Raw genomic sequence first — 14,318 nt, 5'->3', positions numbered from 1 at the left:
TTCTGGTTCTGTCAGTTTATCCAGGTCCCATCTCCCTAAATTCCCACCTTTTTGCAATTTCTTGTTTTTATCTACAGTTCATAACCAATAGAGTGTGGTCAGAGTCCACATCTGCCCCTGGAAATGTCTCACAATTTAAAACCTGGTTCCTAAATCTCTGTCTTGCCATTATATAATCTATCTGGAATCTTCCAGTGTCTCCAGGCCTCTTCCATGTATACAACCTTCTTTCATGATTCTTGAACCAAGAATGAGATGTGATGAGAATTAAATTTGTGGGTTTTCCTTTTAAAGGAACATATGAGAATGGAGTTAAGCATTTCTGCTTTTGATTTGCTACACTGAATTTCAGTTCTTGTCTCATCATTGAGTGGCTGGACACTAACTTTGGTGCCACTAACAACATTTACACACAACCAGAATTTCTTTGGGTTGTATGAAACGCGTTGTGACAATATTTTGCTGTGGAATCATTGAATACTTCACACATTGCTCTCATGAGAGCCAAACATATTTCATGTAGATCTCCCTATCTATAGCCCTATGATTTGTTTCACACCTATTATGCAGTAGTCTCGGCCACTTTAGAAATTTCTTTACAGTAACTATATACCAATGGTTCACAAATGTATTCAGACTACCACCCACTTACCCAAATGCACTCGTCCTTAGTGCCCCCTTAAATTATCCTATATTAATCTTTAAAATCTAAATATGGGAAGGTGCCCCACAAAGCTTTTCTCATTTTTCTAAATTCTTTTAAATGTTCTCCACATAATTCTGCCCACATTTATGATTTATACAGATAAAATATGAGTATAAACACAATAAGATTACTTCTTGAAATCAAGTGTCTCCTTGAAATCATTATGATGAGTAAAACATAAACAAAACGCTGATTTGATACTTGCTGTTGCTTAGTGCTGGGGTGACCAACTGGAAAAGCAGTGGCCAAAGAATAAATAGAGTAATGAAAGAGAGAGAGTCTGCTGCACTCGGTATAAACACAGTTGAATTGGCAGAAAGGGGTGTGTTGTTTTAAAACAACAAATTGACCTTTATTTTAAATTTTATAACTAAACAGTGACTTTTGAAATGTGACAAGATAGTATTGATGTTCTGAGTCAACACTCAAAAACCTTAATGCGATGGATTGACTTGATGAAGATACAGGGTTACTGAGAAGTCCGATAACATTTGAAATTGCACTAATTCACAGAAATGATATGGGGTTTTATTGAAACTGAAAACAAGTGCAAAAACTGGTCAACCGATGGGGCTGGACAGCAACACATCAGTGACACCGCATGAGAATCGTGTATAAAATGAGCTGTATTGAAAGAGGGAGTCAGATGTGCCAGCAGTTGCAGCATGGTGACTTTACCAGAAAAGGCATGATTTTGCTCCATCCAAGATCTCTTGCACACTTTATTTAGTGGGGATCACATGCTGATCCACCACTTCCATTGTGCTTGGCCTCCCTGATCCCCAGACTTTATTCTGTGTGATTATTGGTTGTAGGGCTACCTCAAGTCGCAAGTCTGCCATGATTGTCCAATCTCATTGGAGATGCTAAAAGACAGTATCTGACAGCAATTTATCTCCATTTCTACTGATATCCTGTACAGTGCTGTTCACAACATAGTCCCTGGACTACAGTTATTGTTGATGAATGATGGCTGACATGTTTAGTATTTGTTAAAAAGATCATCATCTTTGTTAAAAATGAATTGTTATGCTAGCTATTGCTTCTGTAGCATATGAAGCACCATCTTTTTGTCATTTTGTGCTCTTTATTTGGATTTGATGAAACCCCCATGTTATTTGAAGCATTTATGTCTATATAAAATTTTCCGTTTTCCGATATCTGGTTTAATCCAGTTAATAAGAGTCTCAGAGCTCGACATTGAGTAATCTTAAGTTAATGTCTTTGCTTCACCACATGCTGTGCCACCACATTGCAACCATCTTCTACCAAATACAATGTTTGTGGAATGAAATACGAATCTTCTTAATCCACTATTATCTCCATACTGCAGGAGACTGGCCAGTGATCTTTTCCTGTGGGCAAAACTTCTGATAAGAATTCTTAAATTTTGGTTTGAGCTCGCTCTCTCTCTCTCTCTCTCTCTCTCTCTCTCTCTCTCTCTCTCTCTCTCTCTCTCTCTCTCTCTCTCTCTCTCTCTCTCTCTCTCTCTTTTTTTTTTTTTTTTTTTTTTTTTTTTTTTTTTTTTTTTTTTTAGCTCCCTTAGTTATTCCTCCAAAATTCCCATTTTCCCAATACCTGAAACTTGATTTATCACCCAGTCAAGAATTTCTTTCAAAAGCAGATTCTTAAGTCGTTCTGGCATATCTTCATGCAACATACTCAAATGATCACAGTAAACTTGCAGATCAGCAGCATGAATTCCATTCTTTTTACTTAACACCGAGAGGCTTGGAAATCAGTTTAACTCTCGACAGCCTAGGTTTCTCTTGAACGAAGCCAAGTTTGAAACAAATATTGAGCTCACAGATGTGGCTTTGAGAAGACTGGTTTTGTTACCCTGCAGTTGGACCTTAATTTTATTAACTTTTGCAAACAGACCTTACAAGTATGTAACATCATGTCTGATCACTTTTAATACTTCACCAAGCAATGAATTCTTTCTTTCAAAAAACTCCACAACAATATCAAAGAGTTCATAAAATATCCTAGCACAGTTGCCTTTTGATAGACATTTAACTTTTGTATGCTCATCTCAGTGCAGCCAAAAAGTCTGTCATTGAGAGCTTTGGATTTAATTTTATTCACTGCAGCAATGACAGTCTAAAGTGATTTGTAAGAACAGTCACTTAGGTTTCTTGCCACTAAATGTTTGTGATGAATAACTAAGTGAATTCTAAACCCACCCAGAACAGCTTTCTTCATTGGGTTTTCCGTCTTTCTGAAGAATTGTTCAATACCACACCATATATTGATTCTCCTTTGGTGTCTAGTAGCCTTGCAAATAATAGCTCATGAACCAAGCTTTTACATCCTTTTTATGGCACACACAAGCTAAAGGTAAAGATGCAGACTCTGGTAAAATTGACTCAAGTTGTAATGAAAAATCAACCATTCTAAGTATAGAGTATAACATGCCTTCTGTGTTATGAATCATTTCATCTGTTTGCCTTTGCACAGAACTGGTGCTCAGTAGTGTAGTCTTGATTATCCTCTATGGTGACTTACTTAACACAGTTTGCAGTACTTCACCAACACATAGTAGGATGAATCCCATACCTATTGTATGTCATTGTCTAGACTTAGTTGTCAACAATGAAATACTGTATGCTGCAAGTAAACCATCAGTATTTTGCTGTGAACCCTTGCGAAACATGTTTGAGAGAGTAGTTTGCTCCTCAAATTTATTTGGAGGGACTTAAAGAAAGTTAAATTTGTGGTCACCTTGTCAGGATTTGCCTTTCTTAGGTGTTTATTTATTGTGGAAAGCTACATGGCCTTATTAGAGAAGACTCTTTCACATATTAGGCACACTGATAGCTGATGGTTTGTAGGCCCTGGTATACATTCATATTTCTGTTACTCTGTGTTATATTCTGCATGTTTCTTCTTAACATCTGCAATTTCTTTTCTAAAATATTTTGAGGTAAGTGGCATTCGGAACTGAACTCCGTAAAAAAATTTCATTATATTTCTACAATTATAACATACTGTTATTAACATGTGTCAATCTGTGGAGAAAAAAAGAAAAAAGTTGCTTATGTTTGGGCTCTGCATCTTAATAAATTTAAGAATGTATTACTATAGCCTCAGTAGGCTATTAGGCCTATATTACAATTTTGAAACCTACCTGACTACTGAGCTTGAAAGGTACGATGATAAATCATGTTGTTTCTGGCTCCTGTGCAATGCCCTCAGTATGTTTCATTGTAGGAAAAATGTATTAAATAGAGTAGCACAAATCCAACTGGATCAGCACAGGCAACTTGTTTTTATTTTAAGAGCAAACTTGTGTATCAGCAGTGGTTACTATTCATTATTTTGACAATTCTCAACTACTTTGCTGTATACCAGGGAGGGTTCTCCTCATCATGAATTGCTCTACTGGGTACATACAGGGATTGGACAAAAATATGGAAACATTGCAAGAAATGCATGCTTGAATTTGAATACAGATTCTAGCCAAGGCTGCATGTTGACCACAAAAGGCTCCTGTGCAATGTCCTCAGTGTGTTGCAAGTGTCAGTTGTGGTCAAAACAGTATTCTGTATAGTTGTGAGTGCATTATGTTGGAGCTAAGTGAATTCGAACATGGGCAGATTATTGGTGCTCATATGGTGGGTGCTTCCATAACCAAGGGAGCCAAAGTGTTTGGTGTTTCAAGAGACACAGTATCGGAGATGTATACCAGATGCAGGTAATGCGGAAAACATCACGTGCTAAGTTACAATGCGGATAAAAGTGTGGGTTAAGTGATTGTGACAGACAGCCATTAAAGAGGATTGGGGCACAAAATAGAGGATGACAGCTGCAAAAGTCACTGCAGAACTGAATGTCACACTCAGGAACCCTGTCAGTGCCAAAACACCATGAAGGGAGCTCCAGAAGCAGGGCAATCTTGAATTCCAAACCTGCTCATCAGTGATAAAAATGCCCGCTATGGAGCATTTGGTCAGATGAGTGTCATTTGGTCGGGTGAGTCTTGTTTCACACTGTTTGCAACTTCTCACCTAATTTACATTCCAAGAGTGAAACATGGTGGGGGTTCGGTGGTGATTTGGGCAGCTGTCTGTGATATTCCATGGGCTCCATGGTTACCCTGCTAGGTCACATTACTGCCAAGGATTATGTGACCATTTTGGCTGGTCATGTCCATCCATGGTACGATGTTTGTTCCCAGTGGCGATGCAATGTTCCAAGATGACAAGGTCCCTGTTCACACAACATGCATCATCCAGAACTGGTTGTGTGCATATGAGGGTGAAGTGATTTCGTTTTTTGTGGAGTAGTCAGGCACTAACGGGGATGAATGTGTGGGTGCATTATTGTGATGCAAGAGCCATAAGTTGTCTTCCCACTATTCAGGTTGTTTTCTTCACACATTTTCTCGCAGGTGTTGCAGTGGTTCTCGATAGTACCATTGATTAACATTTTTTCCTTGTGACACGAATTCATGATGAACTAATCCTTCAATGTCAAAGAAAACTATCAGCATGGCTTTGACATAAGACCTGACCTGAACTGACTTGACGAGCTTTTTTTTGTCTTTGAGAAACTTTCCCAACCCACTGTGAAGATGGGACCTTGGTCTCACCATCATATCCATAGACCCATGTCTCATCACCAGTTATGATTCTCTTAAGGAACATCTCATTCTCGTTTGTGCAATCCAAAAGCTCTTCACAGATTGCGAGGCATAGGTCTTTCTGATCTTGACTCATGAGCAGGGGGACAAATTTAGTTCCAACACGATGCATTCCAAGGTTCTGTGTCAGGATTTCATGACATGATCCAACTGAAATGTCACATTCTTCTGCAGACAATCAGTCTTTGATTGGCATGCGCAATTTCATTGGTGTTCCAGATATGAGCATCCATCGGTAAACATCGAAGGGTGTCCTGAGTGAAGGTCATCTTCAACTTCCATCCAGCCATTTTTAAACCATGTGAACCATTTGTAACACTGAGTATGGCTTAAGCAATTATTACCACAGGCTTCCTGCATCATTTGGTGTGTCTCTGTAAAGGTTTTCTCGAGTTTCATGCAAAATTTAATGCAGATGCATTGCTCCTCTAACTCTGCCATCTCGAAATTCGCAAACTCTGCAACACAACGTTCTACTCAATACAGCACTGAAAAATAACTGACATGCAACAATGAAACATCTGGCAGTTACACATTATATTAGTGTGAAATTATAAATGTCCAGAATTTTTTGAACAGGTCTCGTATACTGATATTCTGATATTTGTTTCATACAACCCTTTTGGGATTAAAACTGTTATCCTCCAATGACTGGAAGAACATTCTGAACAATATATCCTTGCATCGAAGTACCACTGCTAATTGTATATAAAGATATTACATGCCACAATACTCCAGAACTAGATTTTCAGCAAATATTGTGAAATCTTCCTTAAACTTCCAACTTTTTGGGGCACAATGAAATCTTGAATATCTCTTTCATTCCTTTTGTCACAGCTTTCATGTGTACCTGCTAGCCTCACTTTTTATCCTCATGCTCTATGCACCCATCATTTTACTTCAATTTTTCTCTGTTCTGCTTCATCTTCTGATTGTTCTTACTTTTAGTTGTAAGCTGTAAATAAATATTTGTGACACTCTATCTACCTTTAGAGTGTTTAGTTATATATGAAGCAGCATTAATAAGTTACATAGGTCTTAAGTAAAATGCCCCAGGTGTCATTTATTCATAATAGCTATATGGTAGCAACTAAAGAACAACAAAGAACATAAAAATAATGGTAGTTACTCTGTATTTTGTATTTTTTCATTTCCATTCCATACATTTTTAATGAAATGCTGTTACATATAAAGTGATTTTCCTCATAGCATTCTGATAAAAGAGAATTTTTTTTTCCCCCCAGGACATTCGAGGTACTTTGGAAACTTGTCGGCAATAACGTAAGCCGTTACAAGAGTTACCCACGATTGATTGGTGAATGTGGTGGTAAAAATTTCCACTTCATTCATCCAAGTGCTGATGTTGAGTCTGCGTCCCTTCATACTATCCGTTCAGCATTTGAGTACCAGGGACAGAAGTGTTCTGCTTGTTCACGACTCTATGTGCCTGCATCATTGTGGCCGAAGGTAAAGCTAATTATGCCTTAAAATAATCAATGATGTAAACTTGCAATTATACAAATATCTGTAGCATTTAAGTAACAGTTGAAGCGACCCAGGAAAACCATACTTAAATAAAAATAAAATAAAAAATCTAGATCAAGTCCAGGTCATATTATCCATTAGCAGATTTCCACTTGCTATACATGGAAATTCACCCCTTCCTTTCTGTTTTCTTCCAGGGTGGCAGATTTGTAGCCACTCACTTCCTGTGAACTCCAGTAATGACTTTTGCAGCTTTAATACATAAATATTCTGAAATGGTTGTGGAGAAATGTCTGAAAACCCTGTCATGGCCAGCTTTCATCCCAGAAAGTAGGCCATTAAGTGGACCATTGGATTTAACAGTAAAGCTCAAGTCCTTGCCTGACCTTCCACATGTAGATTTTCCATGGTTTGTCTAAATCATTAAAGCTACATGCCAGGATGATTGCTTTAAAAAAGAACATTAGCTGAATTCCTTCCAAAATTGTATCCAATCTGAGCTTGTACTCAAGCCTTGATGATGATCTGTTCATGGGCTGGTCCATTTGTTTACTATAGCTGATTAAATGTAATGTCTGTCTTTTCTCCACAGCCTTTTTTGGATAAGTGCAGCAGGTGGTTGAAATGTTAATAGAAGTTTAGTGGACATATGGGTGATACCATCTTAAGGTACTGTAACCCGCCTCCCCCTCCCCCCCCCCCCCTCCCTTTTGTGGTTAGAGTGTTAAGAAGGTATAACATTGACATGGAAGCACTCTCCAGGACAGCTTCTTATGGATGGAAAAGACTACCAATGAGCATCAAAGACATGGAATGGGCTTTGCTATCAAGAACAAGCTTCTCAGGCACCTGGCTGAGCTTCCAACTGAGCATAATGAATGCTGCATGACATTAAGATATTGACTGGGTGGTAAATAGCATGCCACAGTATGCCCCCACTCTTAGATTATGATGATGATATCAGAGAGACATTCCATTCAGATCTGGATGACATTGTATCAAATATCAGTTGCCAAGTCAAAATAATCTTACTTGGCAATATTAATGCTAAAGTAGGGACCACAAAGTGTGAAGTGATGTAATTGGCAAGGACGTAGGTGGCAGTGAAAACTCAAATGACATTAGACTCTTCTCAAAACGTGCTTAACATGGATTAACAAGTACCAACACCATCTTTTAACAAAAGTATCACTTCAAAACAGCAGGGTAGCAACCTCGATCAAAGCAGTGGTATCCCATTGACTACGTGATAGTCCACAAGAAAGATCTACAGGAAGTTTTCATCACGAAAACGACTGGGACTAATGACATTTGGACAGACCATGAACTTCCTAGATCTGTCGTGCATTTGTCTCTATCCCCTCAAGAGGAGGAAACAAGACAAGAGCTGTAACCACACACATGATTCCAAAAAGCTTGGTTAGTCAGAATATGCTTCTCAGTACAGAAAGTGTTGAAGGAATGTCTTCATGTAATGCAGCAGTGGAAGAGCTTGGAGACCATCATTCTGGATGTTTTCAAAGAAACGGGATATAAAACTGGGAAACATCAGAACTGGTTCAACAGAAAGGTGATGAAATTGAAGCATTAATATCAGAGAACAGGAAAGCCTTTTATGCATGGCCTTCTGTCTTGCCAAAGGAGATTTACAAATAACTATCCATGTGCTCAAGAATGTGTGGTGGTTAACAATAGCAATATTTTGCAAACAAAAGTATGGGACAGTTCTTCCAAGGCACAGAAGCAATTTATGGTCCCACGACTTTTTACTAAAGATCACTTAGGTTTAATAAGAAGAGTGCACTTCTAAAAGATCAGTGTCTAAAAGATCAGTGCTCCATGATGAATGGGTGGAAAGAACATCTACAAGACCCGAATCAGTACTAGATGAAGTGTTTTATTAAGCAGGCAAAGGAACATGAGGCCACAGGTCATGATAGTACCCCATCAGAAGCTCAAAGAGGATGGTGAGGAATTCCTAAGACATATCCAGGAACTTATTGTCAAAACTTGTACCAGTGAAGAAATTCTCCTGATTTAAGAAACTGCAGTAACTGCTGGGGAATATAGTAGCTGTCTGCCTTTGGAAAGCTTCTGGCTTGAATTCTCACAGAGTGTACTATTCCCTTTTTGGAAGATTTGCTACCAGAGAGCCAGTGCAGCTTCCGGGTATTAGCAGCATGTCAGCCTCAAGAAAAATGCAGAGAACATAATAGACCTCTTTACATTGCCTTTATTGGCCACACTAAAAAATTTGAGATGGAAAACTAGAGCTTCGTGGAAGTTTGTAGCTCTGTATGGTTTTCAGCAGAAATTTATTACTATCTTGAAATTAATTTACACACATATCACATCAACTATGCTAGGGAGTGATTCCATATCAGTTCCAGTATTAAGAAACAATGTGTGATTATCCCAACATTGTTTTCCCTGTGTGTTGTCATTGTCATGCAGCTCAGGGGGCAAAACTCAAAGACTTCTGATAACACAACCTTGATTCACTGCCAGGTCAGTTGAAGCACTGCTAGTTTATCAATTATTTCTCATATTGCTTTCTTATTGGGCAATTTAAAGTCTTTCATATTTCCTTTCTTTTTCAGTAAACAGAAGATGGCTTCATCGCATTGTGTTCCTAATTAAGACTTCATGTGTGCATTCCACTTTTCAAATTGCATTGTAAATATGTTGCTCATATTCTACCTACTTTTTGCTCACATGCGTGGTATTGAGTGAGGAGAATGATTCCATGATAGTTTTGGTCTCATATAAAACAGAAGCTGGTTTCATCGCATGGTGTTCTATGGACTCGCTTATATTTGTTCCTTCTTATGAGTCCATGCTTGATTTAAATGCATTATGATTATATTGCTCATATTCTGCTTTCTTTTTATTACTATCCATTTCTCGTACTTTTTCAATGGAGAACTCCATATTAGCAACTTTTGGCATTCGACTTTATTCAGGGTGTATACACCCTGAGACAAATGGGAACTCTGGGAAAAAACTGGGAATATTTTCATTGGAGAAAACCCTGGGAATTTTTTATTGTTTTAGTTCTGAGTTAAATTTTTGTACTTTTGACTGGTAAGAACTGATATTCTAACAATTTTACTTTAGCCTGCTACTGCAGTATACTACTGCAGCAATAAAACAGACTAGAGAAAAACACCAAAATAAAACTGAAGTGGCAAAGAAATTGTGCCATTTACAACAACAAAATATAGCACACAAGCGTCTGCTGACAGCAAAATGTGTCAAAAGGCAATAGGATGAAGATATGCAATACTATGTAACAACAAAGTGCTTTTGATGTCATCACTGTTTACATTTCTAATAGGTCATAGGAAAAAATTGCAAATGATGGTTTGAAAAGCTTTACTTTCAGAGTTCCCCCCATGAACCATGGACCTTGCCATTGGATGATTGCCTGATCTGGCCTTGTAACACTAACCAAAACGGCCTTGCTGTGCTGGTACTGCGAATGGCTGAAAGCAAGGGGAAACTACAGCTGTAATTTTTCCCAAGTGCATGCAGCTTTACTGTATGGTTAAATGATGATGGCGTCCTCTTGGGTAAAATATTCTGGAGGTAAAATAGTCTCCCATTCAGATCTCTGGGTGGGGACTACTCAGGAGGATGTCGTATCAGGAGAAAGAAAACTGGCGTTCTGTGGGTCGGAGCGTGGAATGTTAGATCCCTTAATCGGGCAGGTAGGTTAGAAAATTTAAAAAGGGAAATGGATAGGTTAAAGTTAGATATAGTGGGAATTAGTGAAGTTCGGTGGCAGGAGGAACAAGACTTCTGGTCAGGTGAATACAGGGTTATAAATACAAAACCAAATAGGGATAATGCAGGAGTAGGTTTAATAATGAATAAAAAAATAGGAATGTGGATAAGCTACTACGAACAGCATAGTGAACGCATTATTGTGGCCAAGATAGATACGAAGCCCACGCCTACCACAGTAGTAGAAGTGTATATGCCAAATAGCTCTGCAGATGATGAAGAGATTGATGAAATGTATGATGAGATAAAATAAATTATTGAGATACTGAAGGGAGACGAAAATTTAATAGTCATGGGTGGCTGGAATTCGATAGTAGGAAAAGGGAAAGGATTATATAAGATGAACGTGAACAAAATCGAAACAAGGATAATGGAATGTAGTCGAATTAAATCGGGCGATGCTGAAGGAATCAGATTAGGAAATGAGAAAAAGTAGTAAATGAGTTTTGCTATTTGGGGAGCAAAATAACTGATGATGGTCAAAGTAGAGAGGGTATAAAATGTAGACTGGTGATGGTAAGGAAAGCGTTTCTGAAGAAGATAAATTTGTTAAAATCGAGTATAGATTTAACTGTCAGGAAGTCATTTCTGAAAGTATTTATGTGGAGTGTAGCCATGTATGGAAGTGAAACATGGACGATAAATAGTTCAGACAAGAAGAGAATAGAAGCTTTTGAAATGAGGTGCTACAGAAGAATTAGATGGGTAGATCACATAACTAATGAGGTGGTATTGAATAGAATTGGGGAGAAGAGAAATTTCTGGGACAACTTGACTAGAAGAAGGGATCGATTGGTAGGACATATTCTGAGGCATCAAGGGATCACCAGTTTAGTATTGGAGGGCAACGTGGAGGGTAAAAATCGTAGAGGGAGACCAAGAGATGAACACACTAAGCAGATTCAGAAGAATGTAGGTTGCAGTAGGTACTATGAGATGAAGAAGCTTGCACAGGATAGAGTAGCATGGAGAGCTGCATCAAACCAGTCTCACGACTGAAGACCACAAGAATAAACAACTTTCAGTGTAAGTTTCCTTTTAGGCAAGGCAAATTATGTTATGTATGAGACTGTATGATGAATGTATTAAATTGCGGATCATTTGACTCTCATTCAAAATTTAAAGGACCAACCATCTATACCATTATTTAAAATTTTGCTGGTGCATCTGTGCTTTATATATTTTAAAGTGTAACACACCCTAAAAAAGACCAAGCTTCAAGGTTAGATTTTCATATTTCTTTTAGTTCTTTCATAGATAATAAATCATGCAACAACACGACAAAAATTATAACTATCCCTAAAAATGTGTGAGGTGAATTCTCGAGCAATTTCACATGGAAAGGTCAAAGTGCTCGACAGAATGTGTATTCGGTCAGGTAACCCATAAAATGTTGTGTGCACAGCTGTGCATGGCTGGAATTTAAGCTGTGCTGTTAGGATACTGCCTAACCACACCCTCGTCCTGTCCTTTGAACATCTATGAAGGTCATGTGACATGAGTTATGAATTGTTGAAAAAACACATTGCAATCTCAATTTCAGTGCTTCGGGAGCTAGTGTGCTGTATTTGATGGAATTAGTTTTTTTTCCCTTAAAATGCTAGAATGTTCTGCGCCCGTGTATAAAACCTATACCATTCAAAGGACTGATAAGTTTTACAGCTCTGAGGGAAAGTATATTGTCAATTAACATGGAAAATATATGGTTTTGCCTGGAATATAGTGTTGTTTCACCCAGGAATAATGTATTTTAACCAGGAAAAGTCCGGGAATATTTTTTTCTTGTCTGCATATACGCCTTGTTATTCAGTCTCTTCACTGAGTGAGTATGGAATTCTGCTTTGAATGGCGCTGTCTCTTGTCACTGACACGGGAACATTTCCAGTTTTAAATATACGATCTTGATCAAACTTGGCAAGTGTGTAAAGGGGGCAAAATAATGCAACACAGTTTTTTTTCATTTTTGCCCAGTTTCACTTTTAAGACGTAAGACACACCATGAATGGTAATTTAGCATATTATGTTTAGAGGGAATAACTCCATAACCATGATGGATAAAAAAATGTATTTTGTATAAAAGTTGAATCATAATTAATGTTCTTGAAAGCTGTCTAATTAGCTTTTGCAATAATTTTAAATTTTCCCAAATACCTCACCAGCATTAATTAATTTTGAAAAATAAAAACTTTTGTTACAACATAATATAAAGAAGCTTTCATGCCACATCCATCCATGTGTAATAAACCAGGTTTCTGAAACACCTTTTTTGTAAATACGCTGTACACAGTGTGATGTTGGAGTATTCTCAACATACCTAATTAAAATATCTAAATGTTCATTATTATTTGTTTTATTTGTTTTACTTATTTTCATTTCATGTTTTAAGTTGTTGTTTTATGTTTTAAGTTTGTGTTTTTTGTTTTTAGTATACCATTTCTCATATGTGTATTTTGTTAATTCAGAACAATAAGAAACTCACTATTATGATACAATATCATTACAATAATGATAATCTGTAAACAAATGCTTGAAACCTAACATTTTTTTACACAATGCACACAAAATCAACAAAATTTCTTCACGTAATACATATGATGGACAACACAATGGAAAACAAAGTTCAGCAGGGTTTGCTCATAGTGGCAGCCTATCATTGAAATATCCTGATTTATTTCAGGCATATTTTAGTATGGAAAACCTTGGCAAAGAGAATTGATTATGTACTAGCCATTGCAGCTTGATTATATTGTTTCTCAAGTAGAGATTTGACATAATCATCCACCAGAACTATATCTAAAAATCTTCGTGTTCTCCCAACATCAAATGCCATATACACACATCAAAAAAAGTTTTGTATGACCTCGATTCCGAGAGTTCCAGAACCTGTACAAAAAATTGGAATAGAAATCAACATAAACATCATTTCCACTCTTTTTATTGCTCATGAAAACCACACATTGGACATTGTACCACCATACAGCGAGACCTTCAGAGGTGGTGGTCCAGATTGCTGTACACAGCATTGCCCCACTCCTCAATGGCGATTTGTCATAGATCCCTCAAAGTAGTTGGTGAGTCTCGTCGTCCATAAACAGCCCTTTTCGAACTATCCCAGGCATGTTCGAAAGGGTTCGTGTCTGGAGGACATGCTAGCCACTCTAGTCGAGTGATGTCATTATCCAGAAGGAAGTCATTCACAAGATATGCGTGATGGGGGCACGAATTGTCATCCATGAAGATGAATGCCTCGCCAGTATGCTGCCGATATGTTGCACTATCGGTCGGAGGATGGCATTCACATATCGTACAGCCATTACGGCGCCTTCCATGACGACTGCTAGCGGCGTACGTCGGCCCCACATAATGCCATCCCAAAACAGCAGGGAACCTCCACCTTGCTGCACTCGCTGGACTGTGCGTCTAAGGCATTCAGCTTGGCTGGTTTGCCTCCAAACACGTCTCCAACGATTGTATGGTTGAAGGCATGTGTGACACTCATTGGTGAAGAGAATGTGATGCCAATCCTGAGTGGTCCATTCGTCATGTTGTTGGGCCCACCTGTACTGTGCTGCTTGGTGTTGTCGGGAGTGAAGTTGCACATCATGCAGCCTATTGTGCACAGTTTGAGTCTTAACACAAGGCAGCACATCGCCACCAATGCTGAGCACTGTTCTTGTCTTGCTGCAATTATGAAAT

The 14,318-nt window shown here is 38.1% G+C and overlaps 1 protein-coding gene across 1 annotated transcript in view; it reads left to right on the top strand.

Annotated features, from left to right (window-relative positions):
* The window catches only part of LOC126183798 (delta-1-pyrroline-5-carboxylate dehydrogenase, mitochondrial), a 112,347-nt gene that overhangs the window by 57,908 nt on the left and 40,121 nt on the right, over positions 1–14,318 (top strand). The window contains exon 8 of the mRNA XM_049926040.1: positions 6,596–6,818. Within this exon, the coding sequence (XP_049781997.1) occupies positions 6,596–6,818 (223 nt within the window). The remainder of the gene's footprint in view (positions 1–6,595; positions 6,819–14,318) is intronic.

Source organism: Schistocerca cancellata, chromosome 4, assembly GCF_023864275.1.
Source record: "Schistocerca cancellata isolate TAMUIC-IGC-003103 chromosome 4, iqSchCanc2.1, whole genome shotgun sequence".
Lineage (NCBI taxonomy): Eukaryota > Metazoa > Arthropoda > Insecta > Orthoptera > Acrididae > Schistocerca > Schistocerca cancellata.
Note: the sequence above shows the minus strand (reverse complement) of the source record. Positions and strands in the feature narration are given on the sequence as shown.